At 46.0% G+C, this 23,371-nt stretch overlaps 2 protein-coding genes across 3 annotated transcripts in view; both read left to right on the top strand.

The window, feature by feature from the left end:
• The window catches only part of eif3ea (eukaryotic translation initiation factor 3, subunit E, a), a 28,122-nt gene extending 16,509 nt beyond the window's left edge, over positions 1-11,613 (top strand). The window contains exons 9-13 of the mRNA XM_031874472.1: positions 332-433; positions 3,873-3,982; positions 9,486-9,588; positions 10,064-10,198; positions 11,307-11,613. Of these exons, the coding sequence (XP_031730332.1) occupies positions 332-433; positions 3,873-3,982; positions 9,486-9,588; positions 10,064-10,198; positions 11,307-11,342 (486 nt within the window). The 3' untranslated portion in view covers positions 11,343-11,613. The remainder of the gene's footprint in view (positions 1-331; positions 434-3,872; positions 3,983-9,485; positions 9,589-10,063; positions 10,199-11,306) is intronic.
• Positions 11,614-15,363: 3,750 nt separating this feature from the next.
• Positions 15,364-23,371, top strand: part of rspo2 (R-spondin 2) — a 58,621-nt gene continuing 50,613 nt past the window's right edge. For both annotated transcript variants that reach the window (XM_031874500.1, XM_031874499.1), the window contains exons 1-2: positions 15,364-15,803; positions 16,028-16,371. In XM_031874500.1, the coding sequence (XP_031730360.1) occupies positions 16,122-16,371 (250 nt within the window). In that variant the 5' untranslated portion in view covers positions 15,364-15,803; positions 16,028-16,121. The remainder of the gene's footprint in view (positions 15,804-16,027; positions 16,372-23,371) is intronic.

Here is a 23,371-nt window from a genome sequence, read left to right as displayed (position 1 = left end):
TGACTCGAAGCGTGACTTAGACCGCCTCAGAGTTCACAATGTGCTTTCACTCAAGCCCTAGAAAAGTTTTGTTTATTTAACTACTGTGCCCTGCAGGTTGTTATTTTGACTACACAGTCATTATTGTCACCGTCTTAAAACAACCTAGGATTTTTGATTTCTACTTGATAGCAAAAAGAAATGGGTACATTTTAAGGTGTTTATGTCTGCTTTATTCTAGTCATCGTAATATAGCTAAACATTGACTTCATTAAAAAAATGTAAGCTAAAGCAGCTATGATCCATAATCGGCCTTCTGATTGATTTTATTCTATCCTAATTTATTTTCCAGGAATCTTACACCTACAAAGATCCAATCACAGAGTTTGTGGAGTGCCTGTACGTGAACTTTGACTTCGACAGTGCTCAGAAGAAACTCAGGGAGTGTGAGTCGGTGAGTAACGGCTTCAGTAACCCTCGCCAAAATTCATTTCAACCCTTTTGTTCCCGAAGTAGCAGTTGGTTCTTGGTTTATTGTGCCTCTCCGTGACTAAACAAGAGGTCTTCTGAGGACCTCCGTTGTGCAGGTCACACTCCTGAACTTTCCGCACAGCATGGCAGTCAACATCGTTAGTAATCACATGATCTCCGTCCGACCTTCTCCCCGATCACTCAGTGCTTCTATCTGCTGCACTTCTGCCTGGGTCTGGTTCAGACAGAGCAGTTATATAGAGGTCCTCTTTGACACTGCATGACTCAGGCTGCAGTCACATTTTACTATGGCCTGTAATTGACCCATCAGTCTGGTAGTTAACAGTAAAAGCTTTATAAGCAGAAGTCTCTGCGGAGGCGTGCAGACACTCGTTTTAAGAGGGAGATCTGTCATAGCCTGGCCATTTGGAGCATTTATTTCAATTTTGGTTTGTAATGGCTGCATGTAAGTAGTAGTTCTTGATGCGGGAATAGAATGAGTAAACTCTAAAAGTCCTCTTTGTGTGTTTGCTACTAAGCTGAACACTCGGTGATCAATGTGATTTGATAAGTTACTATGACCTCAAATGAGGAAGTAGAATTTTATTAAATTTTTTTCTTTAACATTCAGAGCATTAATATAGCAGCAAACCACTGTTTGCTGAATAAAGGCGTAGTGAAGCAACGTCTAGTGCCCGCCCTCCAGTTCCCCCTTCAGGTAAACATTGTTAGCTCTGTTAGCAATGTCCCCATTGTTTGAACTGTTAGCACCATTAACTATGAGCTGCTGGCTCGCCTTCTCCATGTTGAGAGACAATAGAAATGCTCCAAAAAAAAGAATAAGCAGTGCTGATTTCCTCCATTCTCCATAGAGAGAGCATCCACTGGCTACTTTGTAGTACTTTGCTTTAGAAACAAGCAGCCCTTACAGTACATGTGTTAAGAAGAGCCTGTGCATCATTATGATAAATGATGTGTAGCATTGATGGCAGTCGTCCAGCAGACCCTGTTATGAGGAGCTGGTCAGATTCTATGGGACACGTCCAGGGAACAGTAACCAGTTTAGAGAGAGAGCAGGTGTCCTAACTGGTGTTGTCCTGTATGTGTATTTTGGTAACTTGATCACGTAGTTCATTCTCTGCGTACACGCTGTAATTTGGTTTCCCCTACGGACTCGATAATTTGGACCTGCAGAGGAATGAAAGGCAAAAGTCTGGCTTATTTGGCCCCTTTTTCATCTTCTGCCTCTTGACGATAAGCCTCCAAAATGAAAAACATCTGGCCCGATCAAATGGCTCCTTCCCAGGGGTAGATATGTATAAATCATGTCAGCGGTTTACTGGCGGTTCTGTTTCGTTTTAACTTATTTTCAAGCTAATACAAAGAGTCTTCAACTTCCTAATTTGACTATTTAACAAATGAAGTTATCATCAAACTCACTGGGGATGATTTGTTTTTTCTTAGCTATACCCTCAAAAAAACCCAATTCAAAGCATGGTTTAAGAGATTTTCAACACTATTAGAGTTGTATCCTATTTCAGCGAAGACATGACACACGCCCTTGTTCAACACTCTTCGGTCTTGACCTCGCCTCACAGGGTTCTGTTTGCAGAGACTCTACTGTGGTTTAAACAGTTGCTCAAAAACAAACTAGCTCTCAGGTCAGAGCCCAAATTATTGCAGGTGCCTTTTAACGCCGGCCTGCCCGTCGGCCTTATCAGAGCATGTCCAGTAGGCACAAAAGCCCTCTATTGACCTCCGTTCAGTTCACAGGCAGGTCTAGCGAGGTGGGTGGTTCCAAAAAGAAATGTTAAACGGCACCTTTAATGCATTACCTGTGATGGTCTGCAAACATTTTTCCCCCAAATGGTCTTGTTTGAAGTCAGCAATGCAGTTTTTTTTCTCTCTCTCTGCAGAAATTCACACGCAAGCTTTTAAAACGTGCATTATGTCCGAGTTGAAGGGAGGTTTCACAGACTGGAGGGGTTGAGGTAAACTGATACCCCATTGGGATGGGCTCTCGTCTTGATGAGCATTTGTAATGCATCAATTTTGAGCCATTGAGAAGAGTGGCAGCCATCTATTAACTGATTGCTGTAATAGCAAGATATGGGTATTGTTTTCAGCTCTCCTGTCTTTGGTTCAGTGTTCCCTGTATAATGGTTTGAGCCAAGTGCTTATAAATGGGTTTAGCTTGGTTTAAATTGTCCTCCTCGGACTGTACAGTTTTCTTTTTTTCTTTCTTTCCCACTCCACCCCAATCTGGAATCACTGTCAGATGTTAGACGCTTGCACGTCAAAGAATGAAAAGTATAGGTCTACCTATAGTCAGGCCCTCAGACTAGGCATAAAAGGGCTCTTCAAGCCCCTTCTCAGAATGAGCTGAAGCTCCGTGGTCTGAATCCCAGATGACAGTAATTGGGGCACTTAACTGTTCAAAGTTTATCAGCCTTTAGATAAGCGCTGTCGTAGCTGAAACGCGCGTTGCCCGATAGCGCCATGCAGTTGGGATTCATTCAAGCGCAGCTCTGCGCAGATAGCAGCTTTTTCTGAGCTTAATCAAACAAAGAGCGGGCAAATCTTGGGAGAACTTTTTTTTTTAAAGATGGAGGCCTGCGATGTGAAACAGCGCTCAACGGAGAGTCGGAATGCGGCAAAGCAGTGAGAAATGGGAGCGTTTCTCACACACGCACACAGCGGTTCCTCTGGGGCCACAGCCGGGTCACGAGCAGTTACAGCAGATGAATTGGCCATATGCGGCGGTGTCAAAGTGTCCAAAGCGAGGCCGTAACAAGCCACAGGTGATGCAGACGGCTGAGGAGACTTGCTCTCATCTGTGAGTTTATTTGGACTGGTGGCTGCTACGGTTGTTGGCCGACTGTAGCCGAGGCATTCGGCGATCCTGCACAGTGGAGTTGACTCTACCAGCAGACCAGATGACTGGTGATAAGTCACAGGCGGTGTGGTCACCTCTGTGGTAGGCTCTGCTCTTCCTGCACCGTCCTGTGAGGCGGTTGAATTTGAAATGTTTGATTTGAAGCACCTTGCCGGGCCCGGGATTACTACCTTGCACAGGAAACTCGATAAAACCTTTTTGATAATGTAAATGTAGCCAGTATGGTCCTCCCTTCACTGTTTACTCCAAACCTTTTGTATACAATGTATTGGATTTGGTTTCGGTTAATAGATTATTTTTCTTTAATTGAATCAGACATGAATGCCCGGAGACAGACTGATTGAAACAAGTAATGCTGCACTCGTGACTCTCCATTGCTGTTCAATGTCTTCTTTAACAGTTTGGCCTTACTCAGACCTTACACAGCTGTAAGACCGACTTGGAGGGCAGGCCTATAAACAGGCAGAAATAACTCTGCATCGTATTCACACTTGCTCTTATGTAATGATGCTCTCTGTCTCTCTAGGTTCTTGTGAACGACTTCTTCCTGGTCGCCTGCCTGGAGGACTTCATTGAGAATGCCCGCCTCTTCATCTTTGAGACCTTCTGCCGAATTCACCAGTGCATTAGCATCAAGTGAGTCCCGCAACACTTCTGCTTCTAGGAGACACAACACTCGCCGTGTTGCAGCGCACAGACATACATCCCTTTAAGACTAACAGGAAGTCCTACTTGCTATCACTAGCCTTTGTGAGCACTCTGTAAACAGGAAGTAAGAGCACAGGGCTTTGTGATAAGTGGAATTTCTCCTTACAGATAAGTGTTTATTGCCCCCTTCCGACACACAGCCAATGCTGATCCCCCCACACATCTTGACGATTAGGTATTGTAAGGTTTAACTGCTTCCAGGTCTCCACAGGTTGCTCTGCGCACTCAACTTTTAAGACCACCTGTCCGAAGCCAATTCCCGGAGCGTTTTCTCCCAGGGAGAGGTCAGGGTTTAGGCGGTTTTAGACGTTCCCAGCTGCTGCGACGGGCAGGAATCTTTCAGCTCATTTTCTTTGGGTAAACGGGGGTCAGCGGGTTCTGTCGGTCTCTATTGATTCCTAGTTCAAAATCCAATTTAGTTACATTAAAATAAAATTGACCTTGGATGCTTCCCCAAAACCAAGAAATTTAGTCAATGCTAATTATAGTGAGCATAAAAAAAGATTATAGTAATTGTCCGCCATTACCAGAGATTATGGGATTTGGCTGTTTCTTTACATCAATTTTTGAAAGTGTGTAAGATAACGACAGAGCATTCGCACTTCTCTGCCATTATTCCCCATCTTCGTAACGGTGGATTTCTAACCTCTGACACCAGGTAACGCACGTCACATATTTACTGCCGCCCTCAGAAGCTACAGTCACAGTGAACGAGGAAGATTCCAAGGAAGCTCTGTGCTTCATACGGTCCACAAACGCACGGTGTTCCTCGGCAAGAGGGAGCGAATTACTTCTGTTGACACGAAGATGATGACGCTGACTGTTACATAGAGTCGCCGAGGTCTGTAGTCAAGGTTGAACCGTGGAACACGATCGGGCCCTGTCGAAATCTCCAGTTGCAGATTGTCTGGAATTGATTAGGAGTCCGGGTTCTTTTTGGCAGACTTACTGCAATTGGATCCATTTACTTGTTAAGGACCACAAAGGTTAGTAGTAACACTGAAAGAGGAAGTCAAACGGCGATTTTTCTACTTTTCACCTTTTTTTTCTTCCTTTCTTATGCTTTTGTTTTTAAAAGCAGGAACACCAATTTCGGGTCATATTCAGGGATCTCTGTTTTTATTCTCGGTGGCGTTATGACGATGGACAGAGCGCTGTCTATTTCTGAAAGACACCCAAATTCCAAGTCATTAGTCCTCTACCCAGAAGCCCTCTGTGCCGAAGCGTGGACTCAAATGAATTTGATGGCTGTTTTTTTTTTTTTTAATGAGGACATTTGTACAGCCGCTGGCCGTGATGGTTTCACAGATATTTAGCTCGCCTTTTGCCCACAGCTTGGGACACAAAAGTAGACCAGAAGTTGGCGTAATTGAGTTATTTTATGCAGTAAAGGCTTCTGTAGAATGTACTGTAGGCAGTAGAACTGTGAGTCCGCATGCACTCGTAATTGCACACACACACACACACACACACACACACACACACACACACACATCCTTTTGTCTAGACTTCTCAGTGTCCCGAGTGTGTGTGTTTCCAATTTGGCTTTGTTTTCCTTGTTTGATTTACAGGGTTTATTTCCTCAGTCCTCCCATGAACGTCTCAGTGGCGAGACCCTGCGTTGACCCTAAATGCACAGTCGTCCTTTGACATTTGGAGTAAACGCTGTCGACACATGATCATTTGGGCAGTGTGTGTTTTTGTTTTTTTCCGTTTCCGCCGTCATCACCAGATTGCATTTGTATACAACAGCCCACTGGTAGTTGGATGCAGTGTCTCGTGTATTTGGATGCAACACTGAGGATCTTTCCGCCTCACAATTGAGTCATTAAAAAGACCACACGATCATTTCGGTTTCCCCGAAAAAAATCAATTTCAACCCCAAGTCGAAAGGCGAGGTTTCTCCGAATGGCTTGGAGTCTCCCAAACAACACTATCATATGCTAGCGTTTAACAACGCATTCAGGCGTGTGAAGGAGGCTCTCCTTTTGAGAAAGATCCCCCCCCCCCCCCCCTCGCCCTCTAACGGAGTTAGACCCCCAAGCCCGACCCCTCTCTTTAAGTGTGAGGTTGAGACCCAAAGGACCCCCCCACCCCCCACTAGCCTAAAGTCGAAAGCTCAGGAGCCAAAGTGAGTAAAGGGTCGAAATGAAAGTGATCCCCTCTCCCCCGACGAACGGGATCATGGTTGTGTAAAATAAAACCGGTCGTGGAGGCTGTCTGCTTGGCTTAAGGGCCAAAGGATGTCAATATTATGGGTTGTATGAGTCTGACCCATTCCCTGCTGCCTCTCACATCTCCCTCCCCTCCTCTCTTTCTTCTCTCCCCCCTTCACCCTGAGGTTTGAGTCGGGGGAGCTGCCGTACACCTCTCAGAGAGACAATGAGATAAAGTGACCCTGCTCTGATATACAAATGTCCTTCCTGGGCGGAAAACATTGCCAGACTTTCTTTTATAAATTGAATTAGAGGGCTTTCGGCTGGTACGGGCCGAGGCCCTCGGGGGGGGGGGGGGGGGGCACCCTTGTGTTCCTGTGTTATGTAGCACGGATCACGTTCAGAGAGGTCAGGGGTTAGCTCAACTCCCCCGGCGAGCAAACCAGATCGTGTTTGTTTTGATCGTCGTATCTGACCTGGACTTGACTGACATGCGCCCCCACTTTACTGGATTGCCAAACAAAACACCCAGCACCCCTGCGCAGCAATCACTTAATCACACGGGTAAAATGGGAACCAATAACAAATTTCATTCAAATTTGCCTGGGATTACTCGATTGTCAGTGAGTGACTATTTTTTTTGTAGCTTTACACCATTGAACATCCTATATCCGTGAGGCTTATTTGCCAGTATTTGTTGACTGTGTCCGGCAGGCGTTGATTCAGCTCGATAGTTATTTTTTGGTATTTTAAGTTTTCGATTGCATCATGTTGCATTACATTATATATTATATTGCATTATAATCCAAATGACACCAACTCAAATCAAAATGCTTTATTGTCTGAGCCGTCAGCTATAACCATCGGTAAATGTGCTGTTTACTCTCCATTAGCAACCTTCAGGCCTGCAGACTCAAATCTGTGATGTCCATGGTGTGTTTCTGTGATCACAGGCATGTGTTATCCATCACCACCTAAACGCGCCGTCATGAGACAGCTGACACTTTTCCAAACTTGTTAGGCTCCCAATAACGATCCATAGGAGCAATTTGGTTGTCAAGCATCATTCTCTACAGGTTCTGAGGACCCGGCGTGTAATCAGTTGTCCAGCAGAGCTGTGTTGGTAGTTTGTTGGCGTGAGTGACGGGTTGATCAGTCTCTCTGTGTCCGTTTTCCCTCCTCCGGGCTGCTGGGACGGACACGAATCAACTCGCAGCCGGTGCTTTTCTATCTCGTCGTCCACATCCTCCATCACTCCACCGCGGTGAGAGTGTTGAGAGAAATGCGCTGTCACTGGGCGACCAAACCCTGTTTGGCTCATTATGTCGAGGGAACGCTTTTATTTGTTGTTTATGCTTTTAATGCCTCATCCAGACACTGACATCATCTCCTCCCCCTTCTGTATGTGACTTTGCCACCATTTCGCCAACAGCCATGGGTTAGAAAGTGGTTGTCTTGGTGAGCCTTGAGGTAAGAAAGACATTATCACAAATCCCAAGGATTACTTTCCACCAAAAGAATGTCTTAAATAAGTCCGACTCTGAGAGCGACAGTTGGAATCAGTATTTCTGGTAGTGGGGATCTGAGTTTGCGGGGCCGTGGCGTGAGAAGTGGTGTGGACGGGCAGATCGTTGCTTACTCACCGAACGGGTCTCACAAAATGTGATGACTGGACCAAGAAGTGATAATTAGTAGAGTAAACTGTTTTATTATAGGCCTTATTACTCCTATACACAATTACAAAGTGTGTGTGTTTTTTTTCAGCGGAGGGAGGGGTCTCCTGCTTTTTGAGATGAGAGGTATGGTTGCTGTAGTAAGTGTGGGCAGTACACAGAGATTTGCAGTAGTATTTATTGGGGCCCTTATATGAAATGCGGTAGGCGTGGAGGGTGGTGGGGGTCAGACAGGAGGAAGGAGGGCAGGAAACGTAGGGGGGGTGGGGGGGTATCGAGAGGGGGTCTAGTTATTTTGAAAGCCACAAGGGAAGCCAGCTGTACTGGGGAAAGCTCTGGATCAAAGAATGCCAGCCACCCCCCCTCCGCTGTGACACATCCACATCCCGCTGTATCAAAGAGCGGGCCGCTCTCACTGTGAGGGGACAGTCACTGTGGGACCAGTGTGTCACGACGAGTGTCAGCAGCCAGGTGGGGAGAGAAGAAGAAAAAAGAAGGATAAGTAACTACAGTGGCTCGCAGCATGGGGTAGTCCCAGCACGTCTAATTGAGTTATTCTTACAGGTCTGTAAATCAAGCCATTAGTGGAGGGCCATTAGGAGTGTTTTCGGGGTGGCTTTCGTGTCGTACACTTTTCTTGCCTGAACACAATGTGTCGGCCATTTATTAGCACTGTCGAATGAAAAATAATGACGAGTCACTTTGCACATAATGTGCAACATCCATCATGATGTAGTGCAGCGCTTGCCTGAGAGTTATGTGGCGTTATGACATATTTCCTATATGCATCAGCACCTTCAGACAGCAGCCCGGGGTAAATGAAGTCGCTGTGTGCAAAGGAGGGATCTGTAACAGCAGAGATTTGAACAAGACATATTATTCTACTCGGCTGTAGTCATTTCACTTTATTTATATTATGAAATGGCGTTTTTTTTTTTTGTTGACATTTTTCTTTTGAATAAGAACTGCTAGCGGCTCTGTGAGGCTCGACTCGGATGCAGCAGCACTTTGAGCTTAATGCTTGTGTCAGCACACAGCTGAGGCTGATTAGTTTCTCAAGTATTTGGTCATAAACCAAAGTGTAATACTAACTGATATTTTAAATCTGAGTCCGGCTCTAGAGCGAACATTGCCATCCGTAGCGCTGTGCTGCTAGCATGGCTAAAACAGATTAGACAATTTGGTGGAATCTGTAATGTAAGGTTTTAATGCAGGGTCAGTGCAAACTTTAGGTTTTGATGTGCTAAATTGGTATATCACAAGTGTAAAGCACCAGTGATGGTGGTGAATTTCATAATCCTTCAAAACATAATTCTGAGGGGATAATTCCCTAATTCTATAAGGTCCTCATATGGTACCAGTAGTCCCAGGCCAGCATAGACTGGGCCCTTAGTCAGGGTCAGCATAGACTGGGCCCTTAGTCAGGCTCAGCATAGACTGGGCCCTTAGTCAGGCTCAGCATAGACTGGGCCCTTAGTCAGGGTCAACATCCTTGGGTATTCTCTTCATTTTCAGGACAATCTGCCCTGAGACAGGCCTTCCTTCCTTTTCTGTTGCCTTACGGCCAGGTTAGAGCTTTAAGTCTCTCTGTTTCCTCAACAGCATGCTGGCGGACAAACTGAACATGACCCCCGAGGACGCCGAGAGATGGATCGTCAATCTTATCCGCAACGCCCGGCTGGATGCAAAGATAGACTCCAAACTGGTGAGACCTTCCGTCTTCTTCCTCAATCGGTCGCCTCGCCACTTAACTAATTAATCAAAGCTTTTTAAGCAGCCCTTTGCAAAGGGGGGGGAGTGGTACATCCAGCCCTTTTTAGATGCTCTTCCTGTGTGACTTGAGAGGATAAGGAGACATTATTTATCTCCTGATTTTGTAATTGAAAGGTGCACCGTAAAGACATTGTAACCATGATATCTCACCCTTGTTGGGTCCCCTTTGTGAGGCTCCGAACCTGCATGTTTTGCCATAGACATCACAACGGTTCTCTGTAATCAACAAATCACAGCCCAGTCCTCCAGAATGACATAGAATTATCTAGATGTGCCTACAGTAGATGTGAATTGGGACCTAAGCGGCCTCTGGTTGGCGTTTGTGGCGTGGTGTGTCTGCAAGAGTGAATGTGATTGGCTTATCGGCTGCTGGATCTGTTGTCCGTTTTTTTTGTCCGTGTTTGCAGGGCCATGTGGTCATGGGGAACAACGCCATATCGCCCTACCAGCAGGTGATTGAGAAGACCAAGAGCCTCTCGTTCCGCAGCCAAATGTTGGCCATGAACATTGAGAAAAAGCAGGCCCAGAGCACCAAGACCGAGGCGAGTAAAGCACACACTGTACAAACGAAATGCACACAAACCACCATTCCCAGCTCGTCGCCCGTCCCGTAGCCGGTCAGATTGCTTGAAAGGTCAACATGAAACTCGGGGGGGCAGTCCAAAGTGCCTCAAAAGTTCAGCTCAAAAGAACAAGGCTGGAGAATGTTGATGAGCAACCATCAACAAAAGCTCTCTTTACACGAACGAAAATAAGCCAGTAAGAGCAAGTTTAACAGAGCCAACGCTTTCATCCCTTCATTGCCCTTCAAAGGCCTAATGACAAGGTAGATTCCAAACAACCATAAAATGATGGCTGAGCTCTGTGACTCAGCCCAGCAACGTAAATAAGGTGGACCCTCGCACTAGCTTTTGGTGAACATCACTTAGAGCCTGGAGTTCCCTGCACTTAGGACCTGTCGCAGATGTCTGGCTCGGGGTCCCGTCAGCCCATTTAAGTGTGTTTTTGATGTTGACCGTGTGCACCTTTTTAGTGGTATGTAGACTTTTCAAGCACTACAACGACACAGAATGTCACAATCACGCACGTAACTCCGAACCGGCGCTGCGAGCCGCCGCTTCACATGACTCCCCCCGCTCCTCAAAAGACGCGCACCCTCGTCAAATCGGATCGATGGGAACCGGCGCCTGGCGGCACCAAGGCCACGGAGTTGCGACAGACATGTTAAAATGTTACCCTTTTGTTTTGGGCCATCTTTTGATGTGTCAATTACCCTCCTCCCTATTGTTTGCATATCTGCTGCCATAACCCTGTCCTGTAGAAAAAAAATGGAGCAAAGGCCCCCCTCCCCTTCCTCCTCATTATAGAAATTTTGTAATGAGACAAATGAGGCTGCAAACAACTCGTAGAGCGCCATTACGTCCTGCTGTCCTCTAGGCTACAAATCACTTGCATACAGTGAACGTGTACTGCCTACCATCTGGGACGGCGGCTTCGGGTCCCTGTCAGCCCCTCACAGCACAACGTCAGCACTTAACTGCTTACATATGTACGGAACTTTTTCACATTTCCCACAGCGAAATTTTGTTGTGATCGGCCTCAAATGTTCTACAAATGGTCTAATTTTGCGTTTTTTCTTTTTCTTTGCAGACACCAAACTGGGCCGGTACTGAAACTGGATTTTAGCCACATAGCGAAGACAGATCCATCCCAGTCATTGAGTTGCATCTTTTTATTCCACACTTGTATCTCAAAGAGCACAGTGCTGTTATTTTTTTTTTGCACTTTGTCATCACCAGTTCAATAAAAGTGACCAACGAAAACCAGTTTCACCCATGACTGCCTTATTTCTGGACAGTACAAGCGGCGGTTGAGGTTTGAGTGGTCAGACCTTCTTTCTGTGTCGGTAATACCCGACGAAGTTTTAATGCGCGCATTGAGTCACCAAGCGGGACAGCTCATGTGTGCGCAGTAATGATGAATGGCTGTTTAGTCAGTTGGTTTTATGGTGTTTTCAGTGGTCCGCTTCACCGTGGCAGGCAGTCAACTGGAGGGGGGGGGGAGGCAAACGGAGGTGATGTGCAGAGAGACTGGCGGTCGTGCTCTCTGCCAGTCATCCTGCCCCTCTGAGGACATGAGAGGGCCGTAAAGAACCATTAGCCAGACGGACACAATCTTTTTAATGTCCCACCCCACCCCCGCTGCTCTCTGCTTCAGACTTCCTCATAACTCAGCCCTCTGCTGCTCAGCCTCCCTCTTTATCACAGCTGCTCACAAACAGGCTTTCATTCCTTCACTTGCCTTTCATTTCTTTCTTCTTACATATACTTTAAATTCTCAGTGTTTTATGTAGAAATACACCTGTTTTATTAGACTAACTCCAAAGGCTGAATAAGTACGAAGAGCGTCTCATCACTAATTGAAGCGATGTCGGACTACTCTGTTCAGAGAGAACAGTCAGAGGGTTGAAATGCATTGCCTCTGTATACTTTTGAGATGCAATGAAGCAACAGACTACATGATGACTCGCGGCCATCGAAAAAGTACCAAAACTCTGTCCATTTCGGGAATGAACCACTTCTTGATTAAAAAAAAAAAAACATTACTCATAGCTATAGTTAATTATTACTCAAAGTTTAAGTTCAGGAAAAGAACAGCAGGAGTTGGCAGTGCAATACTTAAATTAACAATTTAAGTAGAGTGCCGTCCATGTCGTGATATTTGTTTTGCTTTTTAGGATTCCGCACCCATCTACACATGCCGGGGTTGAGTGTGTTGATTCGTTATCTTAAGCCGCGTTTCCACCTGGAGGTTCCTGGTGATTTTAGTGCCGGGACGACTTTTCAAGGAACTTGAAGCTGTGAGTGTTTGACCAATCAGCGACGGTCATCCCTGCAAACCCCACCCTGAAAGTTCCTGGACTTTCATAAAGTACTACCGCTCTCCCGACCGGGGGCGTAAAACATCTCTAGAACCTAATATAGACCCGGGTCCAAGTTCTCAAAACCCAATGAGTTCCTCAAAAGGTTCCTTAGTCCTGGAAAATGAACAGTCAAAAAGGTATTTTCCTGCTTGGTTTAAATATATTCAATATTCAGATTTAACTAAATCCGGACTGGTGCACTGAAGTTTGTGACATCACCTTCAACCACAAATTAAAAACCGAAATCTCTCCGATGAAACAACCAAAACTTAGGCGGGAATGTTTCATGTAGGACCAGGCGGCTTCTGGGAGAAGCCGATTGAGAACATTTCGATTTGAAGGAGGTTCAGTCTTCAAAATCTTTAATATGTTGTGATTAATTATTGGATTTATGATTTGATCATTCTTGATCCTGCATAGGCAAAACAATCTCAGTTGAAGGTCCATTTAGTATGATTTTTTTTTTTGGAGCTTTTGACCATAATCCCATGATCTTCTTGGAGATGTCTTGGACTTGTAGATGTTTTAAATGTCCATATATATATATATTTTTCTTCCGTTTCACGCTCCAGAGCAGTGGCTAAATGGACCATTTAGTGTGAGACACAAGTAGATTCATGGAGACAATAAAATAGTGTATTTACGTGAGAGCTGTAATGTGTCCGCTTTGTTTGTGAATGTCATGTTAAATTATTTCTGGACATTGAATTGTTTTGCCTCGTTCCATTTTGGAGCCACAAACGTGGAACGTTGCTAAGTATAACTTGAACTTTCCCAGTTTGCCACACTCTCTTCCTCTCCTCGACATTTTTCGAGATTCAAGATGACCACTGTGGCCTGGCACTTTTATTTTTTTTCTTCTTTTACCTTGTAAGCTGTGACAGGAACCCACGCTGCAGACCGTCCGGTCTGGATCCCTGATGGACGGGGTGCGTATAGCAGCTCCCCCTCATTGGCGTTATGGCACCGAGGGCTCCGAGCCAGACCATCCAAATGCTGACGTCACCCCCACTTATGTGCAACTGCAACGAAAAGGGAGGGAGGAAAGGAAAGGAGAGAGGAGGGATGGAGAGAATAAAGTGATTGGTTTACCGGCCCCCTTCTCCATGACACATCATGAAAATAAAAGTGCTGGAGGCCTAAATTATCACGTTCACCTTAACCGTGCACTCTCTGATGTTGTTTTAGAGAGGAGTCCAAACCGAAGGCACTGCCTGCGGCTAACAGCCCTCCTGACCACAATGTCTGCCACTGCTCTCTGGATAAATAATAAACAAAGTCAGGACAAAGGTCACTATAGGTTTTGGCAGGGAAACCACCACCATCCTTCCTTTTTTCTTTACATACTGTTCGAGGTTTTCCCCCCGCATATTTTTTTCAATCAGTTCCAGTGACGAAATGGAAACTTGAACTTGTGTGTTTGAGTGATTGTATGTTTTACTGCCTGAGGGTAGAAATCTTTTTTTTTTTTTTTTTTTTTTAACTGGTTTCTCTGGTGTTTAAAGTGTAAAACCAGCGTGTAAAATGACATTTTGTAATCTTAAATGGGGAGGTCTGTAAAATCTCTGGGATACCACCAGACTTGAGGTTAAAACACTTATCATTATGCATCACATAATTATATTATGCTGAATGAAAGGCTATTCTTTACTCCACACTGGTTGGTGAGGAACAACTGACATGGATAATATAACTCACATATATCATTTCCTGAAATAAACAAAAGATTAAGTGCCACACCTAGTGGCTGAAGGGGGTAGAGCATTCACAACGTGTATTCTAACTAGGATGAGGAGCAGTTGCTGATAAATACTACTATAAATGATAATAATAGTTTATATTTATTTATAAATGACTGTCTGGTTGTTGTCCTAGGAGCCTCTGTCACTAACTTCCATAAAACACAGCTCATCTCTTGAGTTGTGATCGACGAGCAGCCGGCGCTTGAATGTCACTGAGGGAGGGAGGGAGCCAGCCCTCTCGCGTCCTTCCCCCGCGAGGTAAGTTGGTTCTGACCGAAGGACGGTATCCGCCACCGTTGAGCGTCTCCGTCACATGTCTCCTTCTGACGAGGTCGCACGGGTCAGTCAGTGTGAGAGACCTTACTTGTATTTTATTCACGTCCCAGCAATTAGAGCCTCTCCACCGATTATCATTCATTTCAGAGGAGGAGGGGGAGTAGGCTAGTAGTCCTGGGTGCGCGATAGAAGAGGCGTGACGGGGTGGTTGACTTGCGGGCCCACATCATTACGCGCATTATGTAGATAATTGCCTTTATGTCGAACCTCTAATTATTCAATCGGGCTATCGTCATCAGTACAGAGCTGAACCAGATAGTTCGATTGACTGCTTCGCAATTGCTCACTTCAATCATTTAAAAATGTTTTCGATGTGAATTGAGATGGGATTCTGCACTTTAATTTAAAATGCATATTAGCCATCCATAAAGAACGACAAAGACAACAGTGTACTTTTTCTGAATTGGCATCCCCTTTGAAAAGTTAAAGGAATATTCCGGATGTTGAAATAGCCTACAATAAAGTCACGAAAAGCTTCAATCCCATATCCCCTAAAAAAACAAACAAAAAAACTTTTTTTCCTCTGGGATGATTCCAGCATTTTTCGCACACTAGGACCCAGAGGCGACCTCGCACCGGCCAGTGCGCGGAGGGAGGGAGGGAGGTGTGTGTGTGGGGGGGGGGGGGGGGTGGAGGTGGGGGGAGACTACACTAAATGTCATCCTCAACATCTTAAATACGAAGACGGTCTCCAAAACCAGAGGTCTCCACACGTGACGGCGGCGCGGCTCTATATGAGGAGAAAAGGCAGCAAGCATCAGGACCAGTCGGGAGTCAAGTCACCGCTCAGCCTCAGCGGACTCACCCACCGGCTCGCGCTCTAAGCTCAAAAAAAAAGAAGAAAGCACGCGACACATGTGAGTTTGTTTTTCCGCCGCACCGCATACGGGACACGGACCAGACCGAGCTCGAGTGAGAGAAACGCAGGTAAAACGGAATCTAAGCTTTTTACAGAGAGGAAGAAAGGACCCCCCCCCCTTTCACCGCGACCACCTTTTTTTGCCTCCTCCTCGGACCTCTGTTCTCTTCTGGAGACACAAGTTTCTCACACCAACGAGGGATGCTGCATGTTGCTGAGCCGCACTTGCACTCAGAGGGAACCTAAAAGTGGACCGGAGCGGATTTTTACACTTCATCTGATGCAAGGTACACACCGACACGTTATCTTACGGAGCGTTTTTGGGGGGAAAGGGGCGTTTGAGCCGCGCGCATTGCCTTTGCATCTGTGATTGTTCCATCACATTAACACACAGAATATCTATTCTTTTTTTATCCCCCCCCCCCCTTGCTTATCACCTCACGCATCACTGTTTAGGAAGGTGTTGATTTCATTACACTCACAGTAACCTCCTTTGTCATTCTCCCCGCAGCGCACCAAAGCGGACACTTTTATTGACTGGAGGATCGGCGCGCTTCATAAAATGATCCCAATCGGCGGCCAGATAACATGTCGCACCTCGTCTGATGTTTGACACATTCGAGGATCGACTCGAGAAACTGGAGGACATTACAAAAGTCAGAGAATCCAACCCCGAGCCCCGCCGGCACCTTCTCTTTTCTTTTCTATTTTTTTTTTTTTTTGACTGGAGTCCGAACAAACAGATCGCCGTCCAGATGCAGTTTCGATTCTTCTCATTTGCTCTGATCGTATTGAACTGTATGGAGTACAGCAACTGTCAGGCTCCGTCGCACCGCTGGAGGAGAAACAAAAGAGGTAAGACGGGGTTGTAGCCCGCAGATCTTAGAGCAGCATCCATCCAGGGAGGGGGGGACTTTAACACATGGTTTTGGGAGAGTTTGTGCGGGTCACGGGAGGCAGTCGCAACAGTCCCGAAAAAAGGTTGCTCACGCATCCTGTTAAACGCCCGCGTGCGCACAGTGCGACCAGAGCGGGTGGAAAGTCTGGAAAAAATTACATCAAATATTGATGAACATCTCAGTTTGATTTTCTTTATTTTAAAACCTCACAGGTGAGAGTTGCCGATCCAACACAGATTGTAATCCGGGAACATTCCAAAAATTCGCACTGCTAGAACTATTTAATTTTTTTTTTTACTGTAAGCCACTATGTAGTCTCGCAGCATCTGATATGATTTATTAACCTCTTAAAGACACGATTTCAGAGCCCGGTAGCTAATGCGTAAAATGTGCGCAAAATTGGCCAGGCGTGTGGCTCTCCAAAAGTGAATATGAAAACACGTTGCGTCATTGGATCGGCTAATTGTATTTTCAACTGCGTTGCCAGACGTGCCATTAACGCTACTTCCCGAAGTTGTGCCCCCCCCAACAAAGAGCTCCCTATATTATTTACATGTGAAAGTGCTAAAAAAGCTGCTGGTGCGGATCGGTCAATAGAGAGCGGGCGGCTTATGGGAGGGGAAAGGGAAGGGGGGGGTTCGTATTGTCGGAGTTATTTAGTGAATATATACGGAACCCCCTTCCTCTGACTTATGAATCGCACACATCCCCTAAGCTGGTTTTAATTGATCTCATAACCACTTTGAACAGTTGGTAGGAAACCCGCATAACAATCGCGCAGCGGAGGCGCGGGAGTTGAGGAGGGGGATCAGCCCCTTTGCAAATACTACTAGCATGCTCCGAATGAATGAGGAGACAGTGGGATTAGCAAAGTGGCCCCCGCCGAGCCATCGACACACACACACACACACACACACACACACACCGGTGACATAACACACGGCCAAAATCCGCAGGGGTGACCGTGAGAGGGGTCACAATTGCGCACACGCGGACCACATCGCGGACTTTTTTTTAACGGGAGGGGGGGGGGGGGGGGGGGCCGGACAGTAGAAGCACTCATTTAAAGTCAGCGGGGGGGTCTCGTAAATTGTGAGGCAATCACAGATTTAATCATATGCGCTGCGTGCCAGGGGGAACCTCCACACTCTGCAAGCCCTCCACTGCCCATCTGCAAATAATCAGGCAATCACTGCGGGGTACTGGCACACACACGTTTTTCAGCTGCTCCGTGTGTTTCTCTGTCGGAGGACTGTGTGATCTTAGACAGTATATACGAGGTGGGTTGTAATTTTCCCCAGTAGGGTCAGTCTTTCTTTTGGGGGGTGGGGTTGGGGTACTGGGTAAATCTGGAGGGTGTTTTGGATGGTCAAGCAGCAACATTTTTCTTAAGGTGCCTTTTTTTATTCGTGTGGTGTGTGTGGGAAAGAAAGGGGTGGAGAGGGGGGCTAACCAATGGGGATGAGATCAAGAGGTTGCACATTTGACCTCAAGAACAGCTTTAGGCTGAGCACTATAAGCTACACATTGTTATCCCCCCCCCCCTCCAGCTCTCAGAGCGGATGTTACACTTGTCAAACTAATCCCATGCAAATATGTACAGGTTTTGCCCTTACAGTGTTGTTGGAGGTGTGTGTGTGCATGCGTGCATGTGTGTTTGGGGTGGGTGGGGGGGCAAACAGCACTTTGGGCCAAAAGTGCCATTCGAAGCGGTGGCAGCCAGCCAAGTTTTCGGTATTTGCTTCCTTCCTTTATTTATCACGGTTATATTGAAAGGAGCATGTGTAAGAGATCATTGTCCAATATAGGCCCAGAAATGCTTGAATATTTTTCCCCCCCCCCCCGAGGTTCCTGCGACAGCTTTATACACAACCCCCGTCTGGCACGCACGGGGAGCTATCCAAAAAACGCTCAGGAGTGCTGAGACCCAGGCACGTTAAGAAAAAATACTCAATTTGGCCACATTGTGCTTCCCCTTTTTATGGGTGACAAAACACACCCTGCATAATTTAACAAATGTCTTCATTTTTACATGCATGTAAGAGTTTTTGCCATTGATATACTTGATATATTGCACGCGTGCAGCCACACGAGCGAGTGAGGTACAAGGGATGGAGGTGCCGTTATGATTAGGGCATGTCGAGGAGAAAAACATTGCGTACAACTCGGGGCCCGAAGAAAAGTGTGAGTAGAGGCAAGATTGGGATCTTTGTGTGGTTTCTGGGCTGATCTTGTCTTGCTCACTCACTGCATGGCATGACACAACCTCCTATTTGGCTGAGGTAACTGTACATACATATACATTTTCTATTTCTACTTCCCCCATGTAAAACAGATGACATAACATATTAAATTTACACCTCCTTACCCCCCGTCCTGCCCACTAGAAGCGGAGGAAATGCTGCCAATGAGCCCTTCTATGATATCATAGCTAGACACAAGGGTATTACTTTTCATTTTTATTCTCTGGCTAATGATGCCACCTGCTGACTACATAAAATCAGGCTCGACTACCAATGCATGCCCGGAGGAACAGAAACGCACACAGTGGGGCCCTAAGACGTTTAAACAGGTAATGAATAGGTAATAGCTGTCGTGAGGGGTGAAAAAAGTTGCCATGTGATTCCGTTAACCCTTCCACATCCGCCCAGAAATCCCCCAAAATTTTAAATTCCCGGCATGTTTCAGATCATATTCAACTGTGTATTCAACTGTTACTTTGACGGCGTTCCCAGATGTTTTGAAGGACGGAGGCGATTAGATGGAACTGATGCAGCCGAGCAGGGTGGAGGGAGGTGAGGTCAAAGACGCGGGACACTTTGTACCGCTGATGGCAGTCTGCAGCGAGGGAGTGTGTGGTGGCTCTTTTAACGCCAAAACACACAGAAAACTGTTGGGATTTGATGCTGAATATGCCCATCTTTCAACAAAGAATCCCAAAGAAAAAAAAGAGAGTGTGGAAAATTGATACTCTTTAACACTTGTGAAGTGATTTTGTGGTTTGTTGGTATTACAGCAAAAAGGATTTGGAAATTCTGATGTCAATTGCATCGTTTGGGCTGCGTGAGTTCGAAAAAAATGACAGCATCGTTGGATGCAGACAAGTCATTCGAACACAGTGGCCTCTCTTTCTGAGCCCTGGAAATCCGGCCTCGGCGTGCCGAACGCTCGCACAGAGTCCCAGGTTTGTGGTGTAAGTGTTAATGTTGGAACGCGGCACTTTCGGCGCGATGTAATGCACTGATTAGGTGTCTGACGGGGGAGGAGGCCGCCTTTTCAAACCAGCCTTGCCACCCTTGCCTTCGGAAAAAGTGACGCGGGTGATACGTCTGTTAAGGCTCTCTCACATGATGGCACTCTAAATCCAGGTGATGGGAGCACTTTTTTCTTCTTTTTTCATTCCATTAAACAGGAGTTCGTTTATTTCGCCACATCGCTTAAAGGAAATGCTGGTCTGAGACAGCGGGGGAGGAGGTGGCGCTGGTTGAGGAGAGAGGTATGGGGGAGGGGGGGGGCTTTTTAGGGGATGAGGAAGGCATATTCAAGCAGATCAGCTGGAAAACGGCTGAATGTGAACAGCATCACCTGAGAGGGATTACGGCGAGCCGAGTCTTGACCTGAGCCTGAGCTCCGGCGTCAAGGAACAGAGCTCTGTCTTTGCTCTCCCAGGCCCCATCAGCCAAGCCTCCGTGAGTGTAAATCTGTGTGTGTGTATGTGTGTGTCTGTGTGAGAGTGAGTGTGAGAAAAAGAGCACAGGGAGATACGCGGACACCCTGCAGGTGCATGTTCCTGATGCTCCAATCAAGACATCAAGTCCAGAACAAACCCGCACACCCCCCCTTGAAACCCCTCGACCAATCCCGTCCACGCTCTGTCTCGGGGATTACCATGGCCATTAAGGACAATGATTCGCTTATGCGCCGTATTGATAAATCACATTAGTCTGACCCGGCCTCCGAACTCTGTCGAAAGACTAGCTCCTTGTTTGACCTACTAACCCATGCATGTCGATCCCGGCCTGTAGCGCGGCTCCCGCTCCGAGTCACAGCGGTATCAGATGAAGCCGGTGAAAGGCTCCTCAGTGCGCCTCATGCCATGCTACACTGCCGGAAAAAAAACCAACAGAGGAAGAAAAAAACATGCAGTGGCATGAACTTTCTACTGGAGAGAGAGAAAGAGAGAGAAAGAGAGAGAGAGAGAGAGAGAGAGAGAGCGATAGAGAGAGAGATAGACAGAGAGGGATTCTTTCGGGCACCACGTGACGAAGCGGAGGATGATCTGCTTCCCTTTTTCTTTGTTTTACCCCTTAGAAAAAAAGATAAATATGTTCTCCGGTTTTCCCTGTATCTGAAAATAATCAATTAATCCTAATGAATTGAGCTGGCTAAAAGGTCCTCTATCACACGTTTTTACGCTAGCAGGTTTGTGAATTGGACAAGGCAAGGAGGCTGGACACGGGACTCATCTATCATCACTTTAGGTGTTGCTATATGTTTCAGTGTTCCATGTGGATTAGAAAGCATGTTTTGTAACCCTTTTGCACATCCGTCACATCCCAGCGGAGGAACATTCACTGCGAGCAGATTCGATCCCTCTTTTCTTTCTGATTCAGTCATTGTCATCAGAGGATCCCATGTGCTGGCGAAGCTCAATGCCAAACAGATGGTTAATTTCAGGCTACATTTTTAACCACACTGTAAAAACTTCATTTTTACTTTCGGAAATGTGAAATAAAATTAAGTTATTAAATAGAATCTTATAATACGCTCCACATTTCCTCACGGTGATGGGAAACTCCCGAACAGCAGACAAAAAACTACAGTGTCCCTCCAGAGCGCGATGGCGATTTTGTAACGCTTACCTCTGTTGACTCAATTGCTCACTCCCCCCCGAAGCCATTAGCCTACACCTTAAAGCGTTTCCTTATAAAGCTACTAAATATGACCAGCCAATTTGGTCTGATTCTCTCAAGGTTATTGGGCCGTAAAAAAAAAAAAATCGAATGTGGGAATCATTTTTAAGTGCCACACATAAAACAACAACACAAAAGGAACATTTAAAAAAAAAAAAAAATGACTCATGCAAGGGCTTCACAGGTAGGAGAGCTGCCCAGAGCCGGAGATGGAGCCCCTCAGGCTTACACTCAAATGCACTTCCAGACTACTTAGCTCTCACATTACTAATACACACCTCTGAACAAATTCAGTGAAGAGCTGTTTAGAGGTAATGACGTGGGCACAATAGGCATCCATTGTGTTTTTCCCCACAATGAATTTGATCACGGGAATTGTTAAAATTGACCAATTTCCCCTTTGCTGTTTACAAAATAAAGTAGCTAAATCAAAATCAGCTTTGGACTTTTTTGGACATACAAATTTTTGTCGAGTGAGAGATGAGGAGATCGCTAACTACTCTCCATCTGTGGCGTAAATATGAAGCTGGATATGCAGCTTAGCATAAAGACGGAAAGCAAGGAGGAAACGGCTAACCTGGTCCTGTCCAAAGTTAATGAAATCAACCTACTTGCGCCTCTGAAGCTCACTAATGAGCTCTTCCTGTTTGTTTAACACACAAGTCTTACTCGTCTTATTTCTAGGGGAGGAATAGTTGCCAGGCATCCAGTAAAAAATTCCAAGAAGTTGCTGTTACCCGTCAAGAAATAGTCCAGCACGTAAAACTACAAATAGCTGTTTTTTTACACTGTGGTTGTTGTACAAATTAGGCAAATGTGTTCATTCTTGAACTATATAGAGGTGTTGGTAGCATGAAGCTAGGCTAGCTGTTTCCCCCTTTTCCAGTCTTTATGCTTAGCTAAGCTAACTGGCTGCTAGCGGTAGCTTTATTTTTACCCTACAGACGCGAGTATTGATCTTATCATTTAACTCTCGGCAAGAAGGTAAATAGTGTGCTTCCTTTAAACTACTCTTTTGCATGCAACTTGGTAACTGAGCTTATTTGATATAGGCCATCAATTGGATTTCTCACCTGCCCTAAATTCTGTAGAAGAGCTGGTCAGATGAACGGGACCATGAGCCCTTGTTGGGATGCTTAGTGTCTCAAGGTTCTGGAAAAGGCCACACTCTGTATCTGCTCTTGTTTGCCATGTCAGTGTGTGTGCGTGCCGCCTAGTACCTATTTTGCATCGATCTGCAAGGCCTGGAAATTTGAAACTCAAGGAGGCCCCTTGAGAGAATGCACCGGCGTGTGCAGAAAACAAAACACACACACCGACTCTAGCTTTGCGCTAAAGGCTGTTCGCATCGATGCCTGTTCGAATGGCTGCCGCTCGCTCTAACAACAGCGAGGCATAGGTCTCCGATCGCTATACCCCCCATGCCCACCCTATAACACTCGACAGATGGACACGACTCCCCCCCTCTCCCTGCTTTTATGGGACCTCTAATTATGCTTACACGCCACATCAAAATAAAGCTCAGCATGCAATGCCTTTGGTATGAAGAGGAAGTGGGCTGGTCAGATGCAATAAACAGTCTCTCTGCGGGGCTCGCCTGTAATTTGGCGGCCCAAGTATGGACGCGGAGGTAAAGGTAAAGGTGCAGCCGCCCCCGCTGTTGCACGCTGACTTTCTGACGTGTCCGTCAGTGGAGGTGCAGCAAAATTGATATGCTTCAGTACTTGAATCTTGATAACATAAGGACCCTGGCTTTTTATTACAATTTTCCGCCAATGTGATGACGAAGTAGTGTGAAAGATAAACCCAACACACTTTAGAAGATGTGCAAATATATGACAGGATAGTTTAGCTCCGCCCCTGATGTATCGGAGCCAGGTTTTGTTTTTGTTTTGTGTTGATTTTGGCTGATGTTGGGGTTAATGATGGTAATTGGGCACCCTTAGACTAAATGAAGACTTGCCCGTGGAATTAGGCTTGGACAAGAGCTGTGACTGCTACAGTGAGTAAGGCTTACACTGGTTTGTTTTGTTTTCTTGGGTG

The sequence above is a fragment of the Anarrhichthys ocellatus genome, unplaced genomic scaffold (genome assembly GCF_004355925.1).
Source record: "Anarrhichthys ocellatus isolate YVR2014 unplaced genomic scaffold, GSC_Weel_1.0 scaffold81, whole genome shotgun sequence".
Taxonomy (NCBI): Eukaryota; Metazoa; Chordata; class Actinopteri; order Perciformes; family Anarhichadidae; genus Anarrhichthys; species Anarrhichthys ocellatus.
The sequence above is the reverse complement of the archived record's forward strand: the minus strand, read 5'-3'. Positions and strand labels throughout refer to the sequence as shown.